The sequence below is a fragment of the Urocitellus parryii genome, chromosome 3 (genome assembly GCF_045843805.1).
Source record: "Urocitellus parryii isolate mUroPar1 chromosome 3, mUroPar1.hap1, whole genome shotgun sequence".
NCBI classification, from domain to species: Eukaryota; Metazoa; Chordata; class Mammalia; order Rodentia; family Sciuridae; genus Urocitellus; species Urocitellus parryii.
The window spans coordinates 111,881,588-111,899,351 of NC_135533.1; the positions used below are offsets into that span (position 1 = coordinate 111,881,588).

Sequence of the window (17,764 nt, forward strand, 5' to 3'; positions counted from 1 at the left end):
ACAGCAATTAGGGCCAGGTGCCAGTGGTGCTCGCCTGTAACCCCAGTGGCCTGGGAAGCTGAGGCAGAAGGATTGCAAGTTCAAGTTCAACCTCGACACTTAGTGAGTCCTAAGCAATTCAGTAAGACCCTGACTCAAAAACAAAAACTAAAAAGGGCTGGAGATGTGGCTTGATGGTAAAATGCCCCTGGGTTATATCCCGGGTCCAAAAAAAAAAAAAAAAGAGAGAGAGAGAGAGATACAGAGACAGAGACAGAGAGACAGAGCACATGTGCACATAAATGGGGCACAGTTATGCCTCTGACCCCTTCTAGGTGCTTTACTTTGTTATCAAAGGGCTCAAGCTATAAACTCATAGCCTCTGCCTTAGCTACATTGGAACATCAATACTGTTGTTTTCATTGCATTTATTTTGATGATTCCACCTGCTTATGACAATTAATTCTGCTTTCCATTTATCAAGTTGATATACAGTTTCCTTTTTAAATAAGTCACAAAATACATGTTCATTGTAACAACTTTAGACAAATTAGGGAAGGCACCAGAAGAGAAGGCTGACACCTGCTTAGGAGGCTGAAGCAGGAGGATTGCCAGTTCAAAGCCAGCCTCAGCAATTTAGGAGGCCCTTAGACTCTGTTTCAAAATAAAACAAAAAAGGGCTGGGGATGTGACTCAGCAGTTAATCGCCCCTGGGTTCATTATGGTAACCCCCCTTCAACTAAAAAAAATAAAGAAAAGAAAAAAAAAAAGAAAGAGAGAAAGAAAACTTAGGGAAAAAAGAAAAACATCATTCAAATCTAACTTCCTTACAAAAGTCATCACAGATATTGGAAGTCTTTAAAGAACTTCCCTATGCTTTCCTCACCCCCATCACAAGTTCTACCCATATTTCTTCATAGCCTCTATCACAATTGGCAAATGTATCTGTATGCATATTTTTCACTTATTTGGTAAATCCTTAATACATCAGGCAGGAGAGATGAGGGAAGGATAAGCGGCTGAGGCCTCTGCCCTGGAGGGGTTCAAAGTCAGTGGTGACTTGATATTCTTCTGCCCCGCTGAGCAGTATGGTGCTTGTACAGTCAATTTTTGGTGTCTCAGAGCACAGGGCCTAGCCAGGCAGATTCACTATTTAAAACAATCAAGAAATTAAAGCCTGCCCTCCAACTCTCCACCCAAGCACACCAGGAGGAAAACACCAGTGAGTGGGTGGACATTCTTTTGGGGGAGGTGTAGCTCTGTCCCTGGGTCCGCCCACTGTGGGATCTTTAGGCTTTCCATTCCTGTCTGTTATCTGAGGGATTATGGGTTGAGAAGGAATTAATTTGGACGACAGGCAAAGGAACTTTGAAAGTGTATGTGAGATCCAGGAGGTTCGTACAGAGAAGGAAAAGGAAGATTAAAAAGCAAAAGATGCTGGAGAGAAAACACAGTGGTTGTCCAGAGTCTTGCCCAACTGTCTTAAATTGTTAAAAGAGTTTGTTTCTTTGATAGTATGATAAAGGGTAGTCATGCCCCAGAGGGAGGGGTGGGCAGAGCACATTCTTAGCATGTGTGAGCACCTGAGTTTGATTCCCAGCACTGGGGATGGGAGAACTCACATAATCTTGTATACAATTTCAGGGGGCTTACTGACTTTCCTTGGCCCATTCTCTGGACCCCAGGTACACTGTTTGAGGCTCCCATTTTATCGAGTTGAACACTGAGACCCAGAGTGGGAAAAGGCTTGTTCAAGACAACAGAGCGAGTCAGCCGTAGAGCCTCAGAACTCAGAAATCTGCACCAGGCTCTCTACCGCGCACCTGCGGAGCGGGAGAACGCAGGTGCCCAGCGCCCACCCGGCCAAGAGCAGAGGGAGGCCGGGCGACTCGAAGGGGCGGAGCCGACAAGCGCCCCGCCTCCGCCGCCGGGTTCGGGGGCGGGGCCTTCCTCCAACCTGCGCCGCTACAACATGGCTCCGCGTCTGTGCAGCATCTCTGCAGCGGCGCGGCGGGTGCTGGGGAGCCCGGGACCCCGCGCAGGGGACGTCGCGGCTGCGGCTGCGACGCGGTGAGAGCCTGGCTGGGAGGCGGCGGCCGCGCGCTGAGTTGCAGGGGCGGCGGCCAGGGTCTGGGCCTGGGGGAGGGGCGGAGACTCGGGTTTGGAATCCAAGGATTAGAGGCGGAGCCAGGATCTAGGCCTGGGGAAGGTCTGGGAAAGAATGGGGGAGGTGAGAAAGTAAGGGCAGGGTCTTTGTGCTGGTGGGAATCTGGCTGTCCGTGAAGAATGAAAGATGGATTGAGTGGGAGGGGCAAGTTCTGAGGGAACCGAGGATAGTAGCATTGCCCCTTTCCTGGGGCCTTTGCCCGAGACTATGATTTAGCACCCGCTGGGGGTTTCTGGGCGAGGCACTTTCTCTCTCAGCAAGTTCTAGGAGGAAGGGCGAGGGTGCCCCAAGGACCATTGCCTTACAGATCTTTTGCTTCCCCACTCTGAACTGTATAGGTGGGTCAACAGAAACCTAAGATGGGAATTGTCCAAGGTCAGTCTCCATGCTGTGCAGTGGCAGTAGTGGAGCCTGAGTGTACCTTGCACTTTGCACCATAACTGATGGCCTTCTGGGGGAGGGAGGCTGGCCGGACCATGTGCTCACCCCAGGCTTTTGTTTGTCCTGGGCTAAGACAGGGCTTGGCTTCCCCTGAGTGACTCTAGGCAACTCCTCCCTCCTCCATTCAGTGCCCTGTACTTCCCCCATATCTGCACATATCACCCTGTGTACTTATGACTTGGTGCTTACCTATCTGCCCCATTAGATCATTACCTAATTTTTCTGTTTCCTCAACTCCCCACCCCCACAGGGATCAGGACAGTATGTGCTCAAGAGTATTTGCCAAAGAAGTGAGAACACTTTCTCCCACTTGTGAAAAGGAAGCAGTATTTCCTCCTGCCCAGCAGCCCAGGAGTGAAGCTGCAGAGTTCTGTTAAACCTGTGAGATGTTAGAGCACTATGCAGTGAGCCCTTTAGACACTGGGAGATAGGAGCCAAGCATGTGCCCCTCACCTGGACTACCTGATAATGAGAAGGTTGACATCATGAAATGAGCCTGGAGTTTGCCTGGCGCTAGCAAATTTAAATCAGCCATTTTTTGAAAGGTGCCCTTCAGTATGACATTTGACTTCTTCAAGCCTCAGTTTCCTTATCTGTAAAATGAGGATGACAAATAGGATGTATATCATAGGAGTGTTGAGGACTGAAGAGGTCATGCTTGTGATGTGTCACCTGATGCACTCAAGTGTTATCACTTGCTCAAGCCTGTATCTCAGGCAATTTCTACCCTAGACCCCACAAAATGTCAGGGTTGAAAAGGCCTCGTGGAGATAATCTTTTATAGGCCCATGTTTTCTAGATGAAGACATTGAGATTGGGGAAGGAACAGAATCATTTGGTGATAAAATCATTTGTGTGGATACCCAGGGGCTACAAAAGGAGTGGGAGACTTAGAGACAGCCTGCTGTCCTCAGTTGCATTTGGTAACTTGGGATGTGTCATTGAAGCTCCACTGAGCTATGGTTTCCTTCTCTGTAAAGTGGGCATGGTAATCCCTGCTTGGCACTTTTCACTGGATTGCTGGGAAGGCATATAGATTAGTATTTATCAAGTCCCTCAAAAACTGTTTTGCCGTTTTGTAGTTTGTGGTCCCACATTGGGTACCTCTTGCTGATCCTCTGCCTGCCACCTTTCTGGAGTCATTAGTGGGGCCATCAATAGCCCTTCTGGTTTCTTGAGGTTTGGGGGCAATGAGGCTGCTGGGATGGAAACAGAGGCGGGGCCTTGAGATCAGACAGACCTGAATTGGAAACATCTCTGAGCCTCCTTGTATTTCATGTGTAGGTGGGTGGATGGGTGGTGCTGGGGATCAAACCCAGGACCTTGTGCATGCTAGGGAAGTGTTCCACCACTGAGCTATATCCTCAGTGCCAGACTCATTATTTTAAAAATATGCTGTGAGAATTAATATTTAGCATACAGTAAGTGCTCATAATAAGTAACACTGGTTACTTTTAACTGCTGCTTCAGTTATCTTGTTAACAAAACTTCAGTTCTTCTAGCTGAAGACAGCCCTCTAGAACAACAAGCAGAAATGCAGCCCCTCTCTAAAGTCAAGTTTTTCAAATGAGACATGCATAGAGCCAAGCCTTTTAGTATATAAACTAGAACATTCTGGGTTTTATGTGGGGAGGCATCAGACTGTTGATCACTATTGGCAGGATGAATATATCATCTACAATAGCTTTTCCTTAAGAGAGAGAGAAAAGTTCTCATTTGGGTCAAATATTTATTGTGCAATTACTATGTCAAAAGCACTATATTGGGTATCTGGGAGATGGAAAGACATTAACTAGTAGCATCCCATGTGCCTAGGGAAAAAGACATATACAGATAACATTGATGAAAGAGTTGAGAGATATTTTTGTGGGGAAGGGCTGGAGCAGTCTAGCTGGGGCAGATCCTTCTAACAGATTGGACAAAACTTTATCTTGTTTTTCTGAGCTTAAGTGGCATTCTTAATATAGTTTAGATTCCAGGATTTTTGGCATTTCTGGGATGATTTACTGAGATTACATGAAGAAAAGATGAAATTGGAACAGTTCTGAAGCAATGATCCTCAACCTTGTGCCTATATCAGAATCCCCAGTGGGCTTATAAAAACTCAGACTGCTAAACCTATCCTTAGAGTTTCTGTTGCATTACTGGGGTGGGGCCTAAGAATTTCTCACAAGTTCCCAGGTAATACTGACACTGTTAGTTTGATACCTGCTGAGATAGGGAATCCTGGCTCTCTAGTTGCCAACTTCAAAAAGGAATTCACTCTGGAACCCTCACCAAAGTAGATAAAAGCTAGAATCCCCAGAGGAGACATTCAACCTTTGTTTTAGAGGCTTTGGACATCTTAAAAATGGTGCTTGGGCTGGGATTATAGCTCAGGTAGAGTGCTTGCCTAGTACTAGGTTCGCTCCTCAGCACCACATAAAAAATAAATAAAAGTATTGTGTCCATCTGATTATATATATATATATATATAGAGATATATATCTATATCTATATATATATATATATACACACACACACACACACACACATACATATATGTATATACATATATATACAAACACACACATACATACACACATATGATGATGCTTTAAAGGGTGGGACTGTAGCTCAGTGGTAGAGCACTTGCGTAGCATGCTGGAGGCACTGGGTTCCATCCCCACCACTTTAGGAAAAAGCAAAAAAAGAAAAAAGAAAGAAAAAGGTAAAAGGCACTTTAAAGATAGAGGAGCAGATTAGGAAAAGATGGGGAAAGTGGGAGCTGGGAGATCCAGTAGGAAGGTAAGTAGGTAGGGATAGTGATATTAGTTGCACTGTATGTTAGGCCCTTTCTCTAAAGACCCGTTCAATGGCTCCTATTTTACCAATGAGGAAAGTGAGGCCCAGAAAGATGAAGCTGAGCTAGGACTAGAACCTGGGTTTGTCCAGAGTCTGTGCTCTTAGGGGCTAATTCTGCTGTTGTTGAGAATGAAAAAGGTGCTTGATTCCTGAGTCTGTATTCTAGGCCAAGTTCCAAATTTCTTTCCTTTCTTACTCCAGCTTTCATCATTTTCATTGCAACTATATCTTAACCCTTCCTGCTCAGCCCATTTTTTGATTTCCCAAATACAGATTGAGTCACAGATACCATGTACCCAGTCCTATTCCAGAAACTGGGGATAAAGTGGAGATGTAGCAGACAGACCAGGTCCCTGCCTAGTGGGGCTGCTTCTGATGGGCACACAGACAATAAACTTAGTATATAATAAGTAACAAAAAAATTTTTTTTGATACAATGTGTTTTATTTTTTGTAGGGTTGGATGTCAAACCCAGGGCCTTATGCATGCTAGGCAAGTTCTCTACCACTGAGTTACACCCCCTGCCCTGGTATAATGCTTTTTTTTTTTTTTTTTTTTTTTTAAGATGGACACAATGTCTTTATTTATTTGTTTTTATGTGGTGCTGAGGATGGAACTCAGCAGTGTCTCACATGTGTGAGGCAAGCATTCTACCACTGAGCTATAACCCCAGCCCCTGGCATAGTATTTTATTTTGTTTTTGGATTGAACTCAAGGCATTTAACCACTGAGCCATATCCTAGTTGCTTATGGCCTCACTCAGTTGCTGAGGCTTGCCTTGAACTTGTGATCCTCCTGCCTCTGTCTGCTGAGCTGCTGGGATTACAAGTGTGTGCCACTGTACCCAGACATGGTGTTTTAGAAGTCACTGCAGACAAAATAAAAGAGCAGTGTGAAAGGGGTTGAGAAGATCAAGGATAGGACATTGCAGATTCACTGAAAAAGTGAAACTTGAATTCTTCAAAATATGTACTTGAAGGTGCTGGAGTTCAGATCTATCCCAGGATTTTGGACAAGTCACTTGTTGGATTTTACCTTAGAAAAAGATATTTCAAAGTGGGTTGCTCTGCCCTGCTCACTTAACAAATGCAGAAACTGAAGCCCATAGGCAGAAAGGATTAGAGGATAGTGGGAAGAGATGGGAGCCCATCAGAGCTCCTGGGTCCTTTTCTCCTCCCCAGCATTTTAGCTCCCTGGCACTTTCCTCAGGACTAGATAACTGCCTATTTATCTTGGTACTACTGATGTTAATAAATTATAGGAAGCCTAGCTGTGGAGCAAAGGTCTTAGTTGACAAATAGAGATCCACTCTCTTCCAGGAATTAGCAGCCCCTTTACATTCAAACCAAGGTCAGGTCCCTCAGTGCCTACATGAAGTGAGAGGGCTGACCTTCAAGGAAAGAGCTCTTGCCAGGTGCAATATTGCATGCCTGTAATCCCAGCTACTTGGGAGGCTGAGGCAGGAGGATTGCAAATTACAGGCCACTCTTGGCAATTTAGCAAAACCCTGACTCAGAATAAGAAAATAAATAAATTGGGCTGGGCATGGTGGCACATGCCTATAATCCCAGCAACTTGGGAGGCTGAGACAGGAGGATCACAAGTTCAAAGCCTCAGCAACAGCAAAGTGCTTAGCAAAGTGAGACCCTGTCTATAAATAAAATTTTAAAAAGGGGCTGGGAGTATGTTCAGTGGTTGAGTCCCTCTGAGTTCAATCCCTGGTACCTAAATAAATAAATAGAAAGGAAGGAAGGAAGAAGACAGAAAAGAACTCTGCTTCCTAATTTTCTGTGTGACTTTGGCAAATCCCTTGAACTCTGAGCTTCTATTTTATCCTCCTGGAAATGGGGACAGTGGTAGTACCAACAATATAAGGTCATTGCATGGATTCAGTGAGATTATATAACTGAAAATTTCATCGGGGTCGGGGGGGCCCAGGGTTGTGGCTCAGTGGTTGAGCGCTTGCTCATGTATGAGTTACTGGGTTCGATCCTCAGCACCACAAAAAATAGAAACAAAGGTACTGTCTCCATATACAACTAAAAAAAAATATTAAAAAAAAAAAGTTCATCAGGGATCCCTGGCTTAGAGGCTTCTAATTTCCCAGACCATGCTATCCATCTATTGATAATTATCTTTTTGCTTTTTGTTAATAAAGTAAATATATGTACAGTGACTGACAGGTAATTCAGAAATGCTTAAACCAATAGTTTTTATCTTTTAGAAAAACTTAAAATTAATAGAGAAAAATTTAACCATCTGCCTCTTCCCTCTCCCAGGAAAGCAATATAGTAGTCCTCCTTTATCCCTATTTTCATTTACCATGATTTCCATTATCCGCCACCAACTGTAGTTGGAAAATATTAAATGGAAAATTCCAGAAGTAAACAGAGATGACATTCATGATTTTATTACAGAATATTGTTATATTTCTTTTAGTTTATTATTAGCATTGTTAATCTCTTACTGTGTCTGGATTATAAATTAAACTTTAGCATAAGTATACACATAGGAAAAAAACATAGTTTATATAGGGTTTTGGGGTCTTGGAATATATCTCTCAAAGATAAGGAGACACTACTGAATTAACAGTTTTGAAAAATAATTTCTTATCTTTCTGTATGCTCCTACAAATATATTGCCAGTATAAGATGATTTTTAATATTATTGCTGAGGATTTTATTGCCTCAAACGCACTAACTACTCGCTCTACCATTGAGACTAACTACTCGCTCTACCATTGAGCAATACCTCTGGTCCCATGATCATATATATATATATATATATATATATATATATATATATATATTCTTTTAGTTGTAGGTGGGTGCAATATTTTTATTTTTATTTATTTTTATATGGTGTTGAAAATTGAACCCAGGGCCTCAAGTGTACAAAGCAAGCGCTCTACCACTGAGCTACACAACCCCAGCCCTCTAGATCTTTTTATTTTATCAGTCCCAGAGGCTGATCCATATTTTGGTACCAGGGATAGAACCCAGGAGCTTTGTACATTGCCAGCCCTTTTTACTTTTTTTTTGAGGCAGGGTCTCACTAGGTGGCTTACAGCCTCACTAAAGTTGCTGAGGCTGGCTTTGAATTTGGGATCCTCCTGCCTTAGTTTCCCAGGCTGCTTAGATTAAAGGGGTATACCACCATGCCCAGCAAAAGTGATGTTTTTATTTGCTAGAGGCTTGAAAAGGAAGAGGGCTTGCTGCTGCTACACACCATCTCTCCAGCACATTTGCTTTTCAGGCCAGGCCATGAGACCACAGAATAAGGAGACAGTCTCAAAATAAGCCTGCCCTTGCTGGGACCTTGCATATGTATGGGGAGGTAACAGTCCCCAACTGGCAGGATCTTCCACAGGTCCCTCAGCTCTAAACTACAGTCTCATAATCAAAATGCATAATCATGTTCACTGGTTCACTGGTTCACCGCACCCTATCTGGGTGGGCCAGCTTTGGCCCAGTGAATAAATCAAGGCCTTGTAATGCTTCTTACCCACCCTCTGCCTGTATCTGCCAAATCAGCCCTGGAGACTGACCAGCTCATCTCCTCACTTCCCAGACTGCTGGAGGCAGAGTTTAAGGCCTGCTCACCCGGCATCTCAAAGTGAACTGTGACCTCCTCAAGGACAAGGCTTATTTGTGTTTGGCTCTCTGTAGGACCTAAGGGGGCACAGGGCAAGTGCAGTATGAGCTGAGGGGAAGACAGTGAGTACAGTCTTCCCATCGGAAGGGACAGAAATTACAAAGAAGCAACATAGTAAAAGAGCCTGGTGTGTTCAGGGTAGAGTACACCTGGAAAGTGGCAAACACAGATGTATGTGTGGGGCAACGAGATAGGTTGGGTTGTCAAGGACTTAGGCAAGTCCTTGACAAGACCCCAATCCCAGCAAATCTCAAGCAGGGGTTGATTCTCTTGTAAGTGGCTACAATTGTTGGCCCAAGTAGAAGACCCTTTGGGAAAGGGGGAAGTATATGAAAGGAGGCTAAAGAGAAAGGTTAGAGGTGAGGCTGCCTCTCCCATACTTCTGAGGTCCTACAAAGCTGCAGACTGGATAGCTGGGATCTCAAGTCAGCCAGGTTGTTGGCATTTCACACTCAAGCTGCAATGGGATTCCATGGCCCTGTTTCCAGAAATGTAGGTCACCAGCCTTGGGGAGTAAGACATCTGACACTTTCTTTTTTTTTTTTTTTTTGGTGGGAGTGTTAGGGATCGAACCCAGGTTCTCATGCTTGGTAGGTAAGTGCTGTACCACTGATCTACATCTCTAATCCCAGAGCAAGACATCTAGGCAGATGGAATTACTACCCGTGCATGTTTCCCTAAACTTTTCTGTCCTACAGTTTCTATTCCAAGGACAATGAAGGCAGCTGGTTTCGGTCCCTCTTTGTCCACAAGGTGGATCCTCGGAAGGATGCCCACTCCACCCTGCTGTCCAAGAAGGAGACCAGCAACCTCTATAAGATACAATGTGAGTGGCTGCTAGGCTGACAGTCCTTCTCTCTCAGGGTCTCTGGGAGCCTTTGAGGTTCCAACATGGAGATGAAAGGTTGGGAACATTCTCTGCTATCCTGGGAGCTTTGGCTTTAATGGTTCCACCCACCCCAAATGAAGACACACCCACACACACCCCATTTCACCTCCCACTATCTGTCCTCTGTTGCAGTTCACAATGTGAAGCCTGAGTGTCTGGATGCCTACAACAGCCTGACGTGAGCATCTTTTCTCCATTGGCCTGTCATAGCCCCTGCTTGAGGGACCCCAATCCCAGCAAAGCCTCAGAACATCTTCTCCCTCCTTCTTGCCAAAATCCAGGAGATGTGGATTTCCTTGCTGGAAGTCCTAAGGATGTCTTGTCCAGCTGTGCATCTTAGAGATAGACTGAGCCCTGATTCTGGGGGCCTGATTTGGAATCCTTATTCATAGAGTCCTATTGGCTGGTGTGAGCCTTGTCCTCTTTGTGCTCCTCCCACAGGGAGGCTGTGCTGCCTAAGCTGCACCTAGATGAGGACTATCCCTGCTCACTTGTGGGCAACTGGAACACATGGTATGGGGAGCAGGACCAGGCAGGTGAGGTGCCCATCTCCCCAGCATCACCTACACCCCGGAGACCCTGGCCTCTAGACCTCTTGCATCTCTCTGCCTTGTACTCCTTTCACAACAGCTCCTAGCAGGGGAGGGTCTTTATCAACACACATCTTGTTGCCTCACTCCCCTGCCAAACATGGGCCGGGATTCTCCTGTACCCTCTGTGACCTGTGAGTCCTTCTCCATTGAGCCTTATCTCCATGCACACTGCCACATCCACACTTGCATGAGCCAGGCAGGATCCTGGAAGTCCACTGATCTGTACCTCCCCACAACAGTGCACCTGTGGAGATTCTCAGGTGGATACCCAGCCCTCATGGACTGCATGAACAAGCTCAAAAACAACAAGGTATGTCAGTGTCCACATGACAACCTCTTTGGATATTAGCTGTGGCCCAGCCCTGTTGCTGGGGGCTCCTCCACTAGCCCACAGGACATACTGCTGGGGTGGAAGGCACTTCCTAGCTGCTATACCCATACTGCCATGCCCACAGGAGTACCTGGAGTTCCGAAAGGAGCGGAGCTGTATGCTGCTGTCTAGGAGAAACCAGTTGCTCCTGGAGTTTAGCTTCTGGAATGAGCCACAGCCTAGAGCGGGCCCCAACATCTATGAACTGAGAACATACAAGCTCAAGGTATCTCCCTCCCAAAAGATCCCCTTTGTCCCCCACCCTCCCTGCTGCAGTGTTGCTCTGTAGATGCCCCTAGATGGTGGGCCATGTGCCCCAGCACATAGTCTGTATTTCTGGCCTTTTCCTTCCTATCTGCTTGGAACAGAGGTGTGTACATTCATGTCTGTACCTACATACCAGGTGTAAGTCAGGGCTCATGAATGGGGCCTAGTTCCAAGTTGCTCCCGGAGCTGGGGAGATAGGACAGTTTTTCATCTCTGCCCTGCTATGATGCTAGGAATCCAAGGTGGGGACTCATTTCTCTCCTCTTTCTGGTTCTCTTTCAGCCAGGAACCATGATTGAGTGGGGGAACAACTGGTGAGTGGTGGCATCAGGGCTGGGAAATGCTTGCTGTCCTGTCCCAGCATGGCCTCTGGTGGACCACTTTCCCAGGGCCATGTCACAGGGAACCCAGCATCCTCTGTCCCTCCCAGATCCTGAAGAAAGATCCTATGAGGAGATGCAGATCTCCTAGAAAATGGTGAGGTTTCCCTTTGTAGGAAAGCAGCCAGCATCTGTATCTCCATTATCCTATTCCCTCAGCATCTCTGAGAGCCACGGGCCTCACCTCAGCCCCCTGCTGTGAGGTGTGGCCAAGGAATCAGCCTGGGTCCAGCTCAGGAGGCCCTGTGCACCAGACTGGCTCCTGCCCCACACTCTCTGCCATCTCTAGGGCTCGGGCCATCAAGTACCGACAGGAGAACCAGGAGGCAGTGGGCGGCTTCTTCTCACAGATAGGAGAGCTCTACGTTGTGCACCACCTCTGGGGTAGGTCAGGGACCTTCCAGGAGCTTTCTGATTGTCCCCTTTCTCCATTAGCACTCTGTAAACCAGAGGGATACATTAGTACCCTCATGGAACTTAGTCTAGTAGAGGGAGACATTACTTCAGATGTAAACAAGCCAAAGTAACTCATTTCAGATGATTACAAATATTATTTGTAGAAAAGAGACTGGGGGAGATGCTAGGAAAAAACACAGAGAACCTACATGGGCTTGGGTAGACAAGGCCTCTCTGAGGGGTAAATGTAAGCTCAGAATTAAAGGATGAGAAGGAGCCAGCTGTGAATTGCATTGTGAATGGAGAGAACAGCATGTGCAAAGGCCATGCAATGGGGAAAGGCCTTTGAGGTTTTGAGGTAGAGAAAGGAGACTGGTATGGAATGAGTGGGGAATAAAGTGAGACAGGATATGAGAAGTAACAGACACCAGATCAGGCTGAGCCTTACAGGCCACAGAGAAGAGCTGGGATTTATCATAAATGGAGTGGGAGGCTGGAGCAGCCTTCTAACAGGATTCCTCTGGCTGCTGTGTGTGTTACTGAGAGTGCTTGGTAGGGATGCAAAAGAAAAAGCTGGGCCTCAGGAGATGCTCCCATCAGTTCATGCAGACAAGGATGGGGCCTAGCCTCAGGAAGTGGCAGTGAACTGCTGAGATGTCCACAGATTCATTAGTCTAGAGGTTCAAACAGTGGAACTTGAGAATGAATCATCTGTGGTGGAGCAAGGAGAAGAGCAAGGAGGAGGAGTCAGGAGTGTTAATTTTGGCCCTCAGAATGTTCATTTAAGATACTGACATACCCAAGATGTCACCTGGGCACTGCATATGCAGTCTGGAATCCACAGGAGAGTTTGGGGCTAAACATATACATTTTGGAATTGACAATATGTCCTCGCCTTAAAACCCTGAAGGCGATTCCCCACTGCAGGGCCTTTGCAAGTGCTCTTCCCTTAAGAATGCCATCCCCCAACAATTCACAGCCAGCTCCTCCTCCTGTAGCTCTGAGCTTCCATTTCACCCTCTCAGAGAGGCTTTTCTTGTCTTCTTTATCTCCCTGTCTTTTTTCTAATAGCATTATTTGTGGTCATCTGAAATTAATCTTTTCTGTACATCTGGTTGAATAAGATTGACAAAGTAGACAGTGTTTGCTAATAGTCCAAGGGAGGCATCTGGGGAAGAAAATAAAAAAGCAGGGCAGAATTGGCACAGTGGAAAGGGGACCCTGTGCTGGAGAAGGGATCAGATCCTTTGTGCCTTTCCCACAGCTTATAAAGACCTGCAGTCTCGGGAGGAGACTCGAAATGCTGCCTGGAGGAAGAGGGGCTGGGATGAAAATGTCTACTACACAGGTGAGCACCATTCTGGCAATCACTGGGACCTTTGGAGGTCATCTGCTGGGAGCCCTATCTGAGAATGAAAGGATGCAATCCCTTCTACGAAGAGATCTAGTTTCACACCCAGTAATGGGGGAATTCATTTCTTTTTTTTTTTTTTTTTTTTGATACTGGGGATTTAACCCAAGGGTGCTTTACCACTGAGCTACATCCCCAGCTCTTTTTCTTTTTTAAAAATTTGAGACAAGGTCTCACTAAGTTTCTTAGGGTCTCACTGAATTGCTGAGGCTGGCTTTGAACTTGTGATCCTCGTGCCTCAGCCTCCCAAGTCACTGGGATTACAAGGACATACCACTGTGCCTGGCTTCAGAATTCACTTTTAAACAATAAATTTGTGTGTTTCTATCATAGTGGCACTTTCCACATGATATAAGCTGTCTTAAGTGAGTACTCTAGGGGGATGGAGATGTGTTGGTGTTATAGCTGAGTGCCTGAGGCTGCTTCCTCATCTGTGAAATAGTGATGATACTAGTTTCCCTCAGATGGCTACAGAGAGGACTTCATGAACTAATGTATGAAAAGTGCTCCTCACCCCTTTTGTACAGCAGATTGAACCCAGGGGTATTTAACCACTGAGCCGCATCCCTAGCCCTTTTTTATTTTTTGAGACAGGGTCTCACCTAAGTTGTTTGGGCCTCACTAAGTTGCTAAAGCTGGCCTTGTGTCGTCCTCCTACCTTAGCCTCGCAAGTCACTGGGATCATGTCTGGCTAAAAAGCGCCATGTCCTGACTCTGGCATAGAGAAATCATTCAGCAAAGTTTTTAAGCAAGTTTTTTGCTCATGGTGTTTGCCACTAGAACCCTAGAGAATCACCTAGAGTCAGTAGATGTTGACTGAGTCCTCACTATCTGTGGGGAACTGTGGTGGGTAGGTGGAGGCTCATAAATAAGAGCCTGTCACTTCTCTTGAGCATAATTAAGCTTCCACACTTAACAGTTAGTGTCAGGAACAATGTCTTTTTTCGGGGGGAAGCAGAGACCAAGGATTGAACAAGGGTACTTAACCACTGAGTCATATCCCCAGGTCTTTTTATTTTCTATTTGAGACAGGGTCTCACTAAGTTGTTTAGGGTCTCCCTAAATTGCAGAGGCTGGGCTTGAATTTGTAATCCTCATGCTTCAGCCTCCTGAGTCACTGGGATTAGAGGCATGCACCATGCCTGGCTAAGAATGTCTCCTCCAAAAAAGGTAGCTGCAGCTTGCTATTCAAAATATGGTCCCAATTGACAATGTTGGCATCCTCTGGACACTTGTAAGAAATGCTGAATCAGCCTCCCCCAACCTACTGAATCAGAATCTGCACTGTAACAAGAAATTACAGGTGATTTGTATGCACATTAGAGTCTGAAAACCTCTGAGCAGGAGGAAAGAGTCTAACCTCCTGAGTAACCTTGAGCTGACCCTCTTCTCTCTGGGTTGCATATTCCCCATCTGTAAAATGAGGTGGTTGAACTAACTCAGTGTTTTTCAAACCTCAGCACCTTGAGGATCCCCTCACAGCTTTTGTTCTCCATTGTACTACTACAATTTTTTTTTTCTTTTTTGTACCAGGGATTGAACCCAGGGGCACTTAACCACTGAGCCGCATCACCAGCCCTTTTTTTAAAAAAGTGTTTTATTTAGAGACAGGTCCTGCTAACTTCCTTAGGACCTCACTAAATTGCTGAGGCTGGCTTTGAACTCACCATCCTCCTGCCTCAGCCTCCCAAACCACTAGGAATATAGGTGTGCGCCACTGTGCCTGGCCTACCAGTTTTTTTTAAAAAGTTGTCTTAGGGCTGGGGATATAGCTCAGCTGGTAGAGTGCTTGCCTTGCATGCACAGGCCCAGGGTTCAATCCCAGCACTGAAAAAAAAAAAAAAATGGTGCCGAGAATTGAACTTAGGACCTTGCACATGCTCATAAGCATACACACTCTCACTGAGCTACACCCCCACCTTTACAATGACTTTTTGATATTTTTCTTTAAATCTCCCTACTTTGTCCTTAGCAATAATATCTGTGAAAGCATTTTTATACTATGCTAGTTTTTTGTTTTTTTTTTCCTGTGGTGCTAGGAATGAACTCAGGGTCTCATGCATGCTAGTCAAGTGTTGTCCCACTGAGCTAAATCCCTAGCCCTATGCCACTTATTTTTCCATATATACACGAAGGTAAATTTTTAACTTTTTGTGCACACCTAAAATCCAGCAATTTTGGATGCTGAAGCAGAAGGATCACAAGTTTGAGGCCAGCCTCAGCAATTTACTAAGAACCTCTCTCAAAATAAAAAACTAAAAAGGACTGGGAGGTAACTTAGTAGTAAAGTGCCCCTGGGTTCAATCCCCAGTACCAAAAAGCAAAACAATAAAAATGTTCATCTCATTACCCTGAAAGTCCTGTCTCATTCCATAATTTGGGACACCTGATGCTTTCAATCTGCCTTTTTAGGAGGGCAATGAGTCTTTCCTGTTTCAGCATCTCGGCTGCCTCTTCTTTCAACGGCTTGTGTGTCCATGAGTGTATGAGGGGTTGTTGGCTTGTCTACACCCCTATCCCAACCTCTTCCTTTCTCCACAGTCCCCTTGGTGCGACACATGGAGTCTCGGATCATGATCCCCTTGAAGATTTCGCCTCTACAATGATGCTGCTGATGGCTCTAGCTCCTTCCCCTTCTCCCTCAAGGCAGCCAGGACAGAGGAGTTCCTAGTCCTGATTTCTCTTGGCTCTGGGAAGACTCTGAAGGGTAGTGCACAGCTCAGACAAAGATGACAAGGCTCTGAGGACTTAAGCTCTGTCCAGATCCATCCTTCCCTAAGCCTTTCCACTCACCTCTTTCCCCTCTGCTGGTAGTTTCTAATTTCCCTAAATGAAGAATAGCAACCTTTTAGGACTTCTCACATTTCTCTCCGAGATTCCTCATAATCAAGGCCACCAGTCCCAGGTATCAGCATGGAAACCCTTGGGTTAGCATAGTTGCACAGAAGGTAGTGTGAAGGGAGGAGGTCAGACCAGGCCAGGCCTTGAGGAATTCCCTGATCTCCACTGTGCCATCCTTACTGCATAAGCAAAGATTGAGTCAAGTCCCACTTGTTGGGGGAAAGCCTGGTATTGCCATAAACCCTCAAATCTTAAAGGTTAGAATGAAATCCAGAATCTATCCGGAGAGGCTGGGAAAAGGGATTGGAGCAGGATTGATCTGGGAGCAAGAGACAGACATGAAACAGAAACCCAGAAACTAGAACTTAGAACTCAAGAGAACTTGCACAATTTGTAAAACAGAACTGGGAAGATAGAATAGAGGTGACCAATTGGCAAGAAGGTCCATAATACTACATAGAGAAGCTTATCTGGGATTGAGAACTTAAATATGTAGTTCCAGCCCTTCTCCTGCCCTCCCTCCTTCCTGCAGGCAAAACTACAGGACAGGGCCTGTATTTCCCTCATCCAGCATTCCTTTTCCCTTACTTGACATTCATTATACAGGGCCTGAAGCCTGTGGAGTAGGGTCAGTGACTCTGGGGACCTCCTCAGTGACCCCCATACCTCATGAACCCTTGGGTAGCCTGAATCTGCCTCCTTACCAGGAAAATGTGCTGGAGTTGCTGATGGAACCAATTAAATATTTACTATAAATTATGGTGTCTTTTCCTCATTTGCAAGTAATTTCAGCCCAAAGCAGAACTGGCAGGCTTCTCAGTTTCACCTGGTGATCTGTTCTCTGGAGGGTACTGTGTTCTGGAGCTACTCTCAAGGAGGGCATCTTCATCCTTACTCAGAGCACAACTGTCTCTGCACAACATGGAATTCGGGATGAATATTGAATGTAGCTCCAGATAAATGGGATTTACATAAAAAATCCTGGACCCTTACAATTCATGCTGGGGATAGAAAACACTTGATGCATCCAAAATCTGCGTAAAAGTTGTGATTCTGAACTGGGCAAATCAAGACTAACATGGAGAAATAGGTGATGCACACTTGTGGAAAAAAACAGTGTAAAATGGAATTCTACCCTTCCTGAATTGCCACCTTCATTGGTGTAGTGTGTTATGGGGAATATGGTCGTAGTCCGGTTATGGCTGGGTGACGGTGAAGTGGCGCGCACCCATAACTCCAGTGAAGCAGGAAGATTACAAGTTGGAGGCCGGCCTTGGCAACTTATACCAGATCTCAAAATAAGTTGAAAAGCTGGGGATGTAGCTCAGAGGCAAAATGCTGCTGGGTTCAATTACTAGTGCCATTGAAAAAAAGGAAGGGCCCTATGTGGGAGGCAAATTCACTAGGGACCAAATTAGACACTGCCACGCTCTTGTGCTAATCTTCTGCATATCACAATTATTTAAACAGTTTGGGAAGTGAGCGCCCACTAGTAGCGCGACTGCTTTACGCTTTGGGGAAACAACTAGTCA

General features: G+C 45.6%; 1 protein-coding gene across 1 annotated transcript; it reads left to right on the forward strand.

Moving 5' to 3' along the window:
- The first annotated feature begins 1,925 nt into the window (after window positions 1-1,925).
- Nipsnap1 (nipsnap homolog 1) lies at window positions 1,926-16,961 on the forward strand. The gene is made up of 10 exons (XM_026413343.2): window positions 1,926-2,049; window positions 9,784-9,911; window positions 10,107-10,152; window positions 10,416-10,510; window positions 10,807-10,877; window positions 11,023-11,163; window positions 11,487-11,518; window positions 11,874-11,968; window positions 13,245-13,328; window positions 15,933-16,961. The coding sequence occupies exons 1-10, from the start codon at window positions 1,952-1,954 to the stop codon at window positions 15,995-15,997; spliced, it is 855 nt and encodes a 284-aa protein (XP_026269128.1). The 5' UTR covers window positions 1,926-1,951; the 3' UTR covers window positions 15,998-16,961.
- The last annotated feature ends 803 nt before the right edge of the window (window positions 16,962-17,764 follow it).

Coding starts and splice junctions, on each gene's coding strand:
- Nipsnap1 (XM_026413343.2), top strand. CDS start 1,952: ATGGCTCCGCGTCTGTGCAGCATCTCTGCAGCGGCGCGGCGGGTGCTG. Junction 9,912..10,106: donor CAACCTCTATAAGATACAAT/GTGAGTGGCTGC, acceptor CCTCTGTTGCAG/TTCACAATGTGAAGCCTGAG. Junction 11,164..11,486: donor TGAGAACATACAAGCTCAAG/GTATCTCCCTCC, acceptor GTTCTCTTTCAG/CCAGGAACCATGATTGAGTG.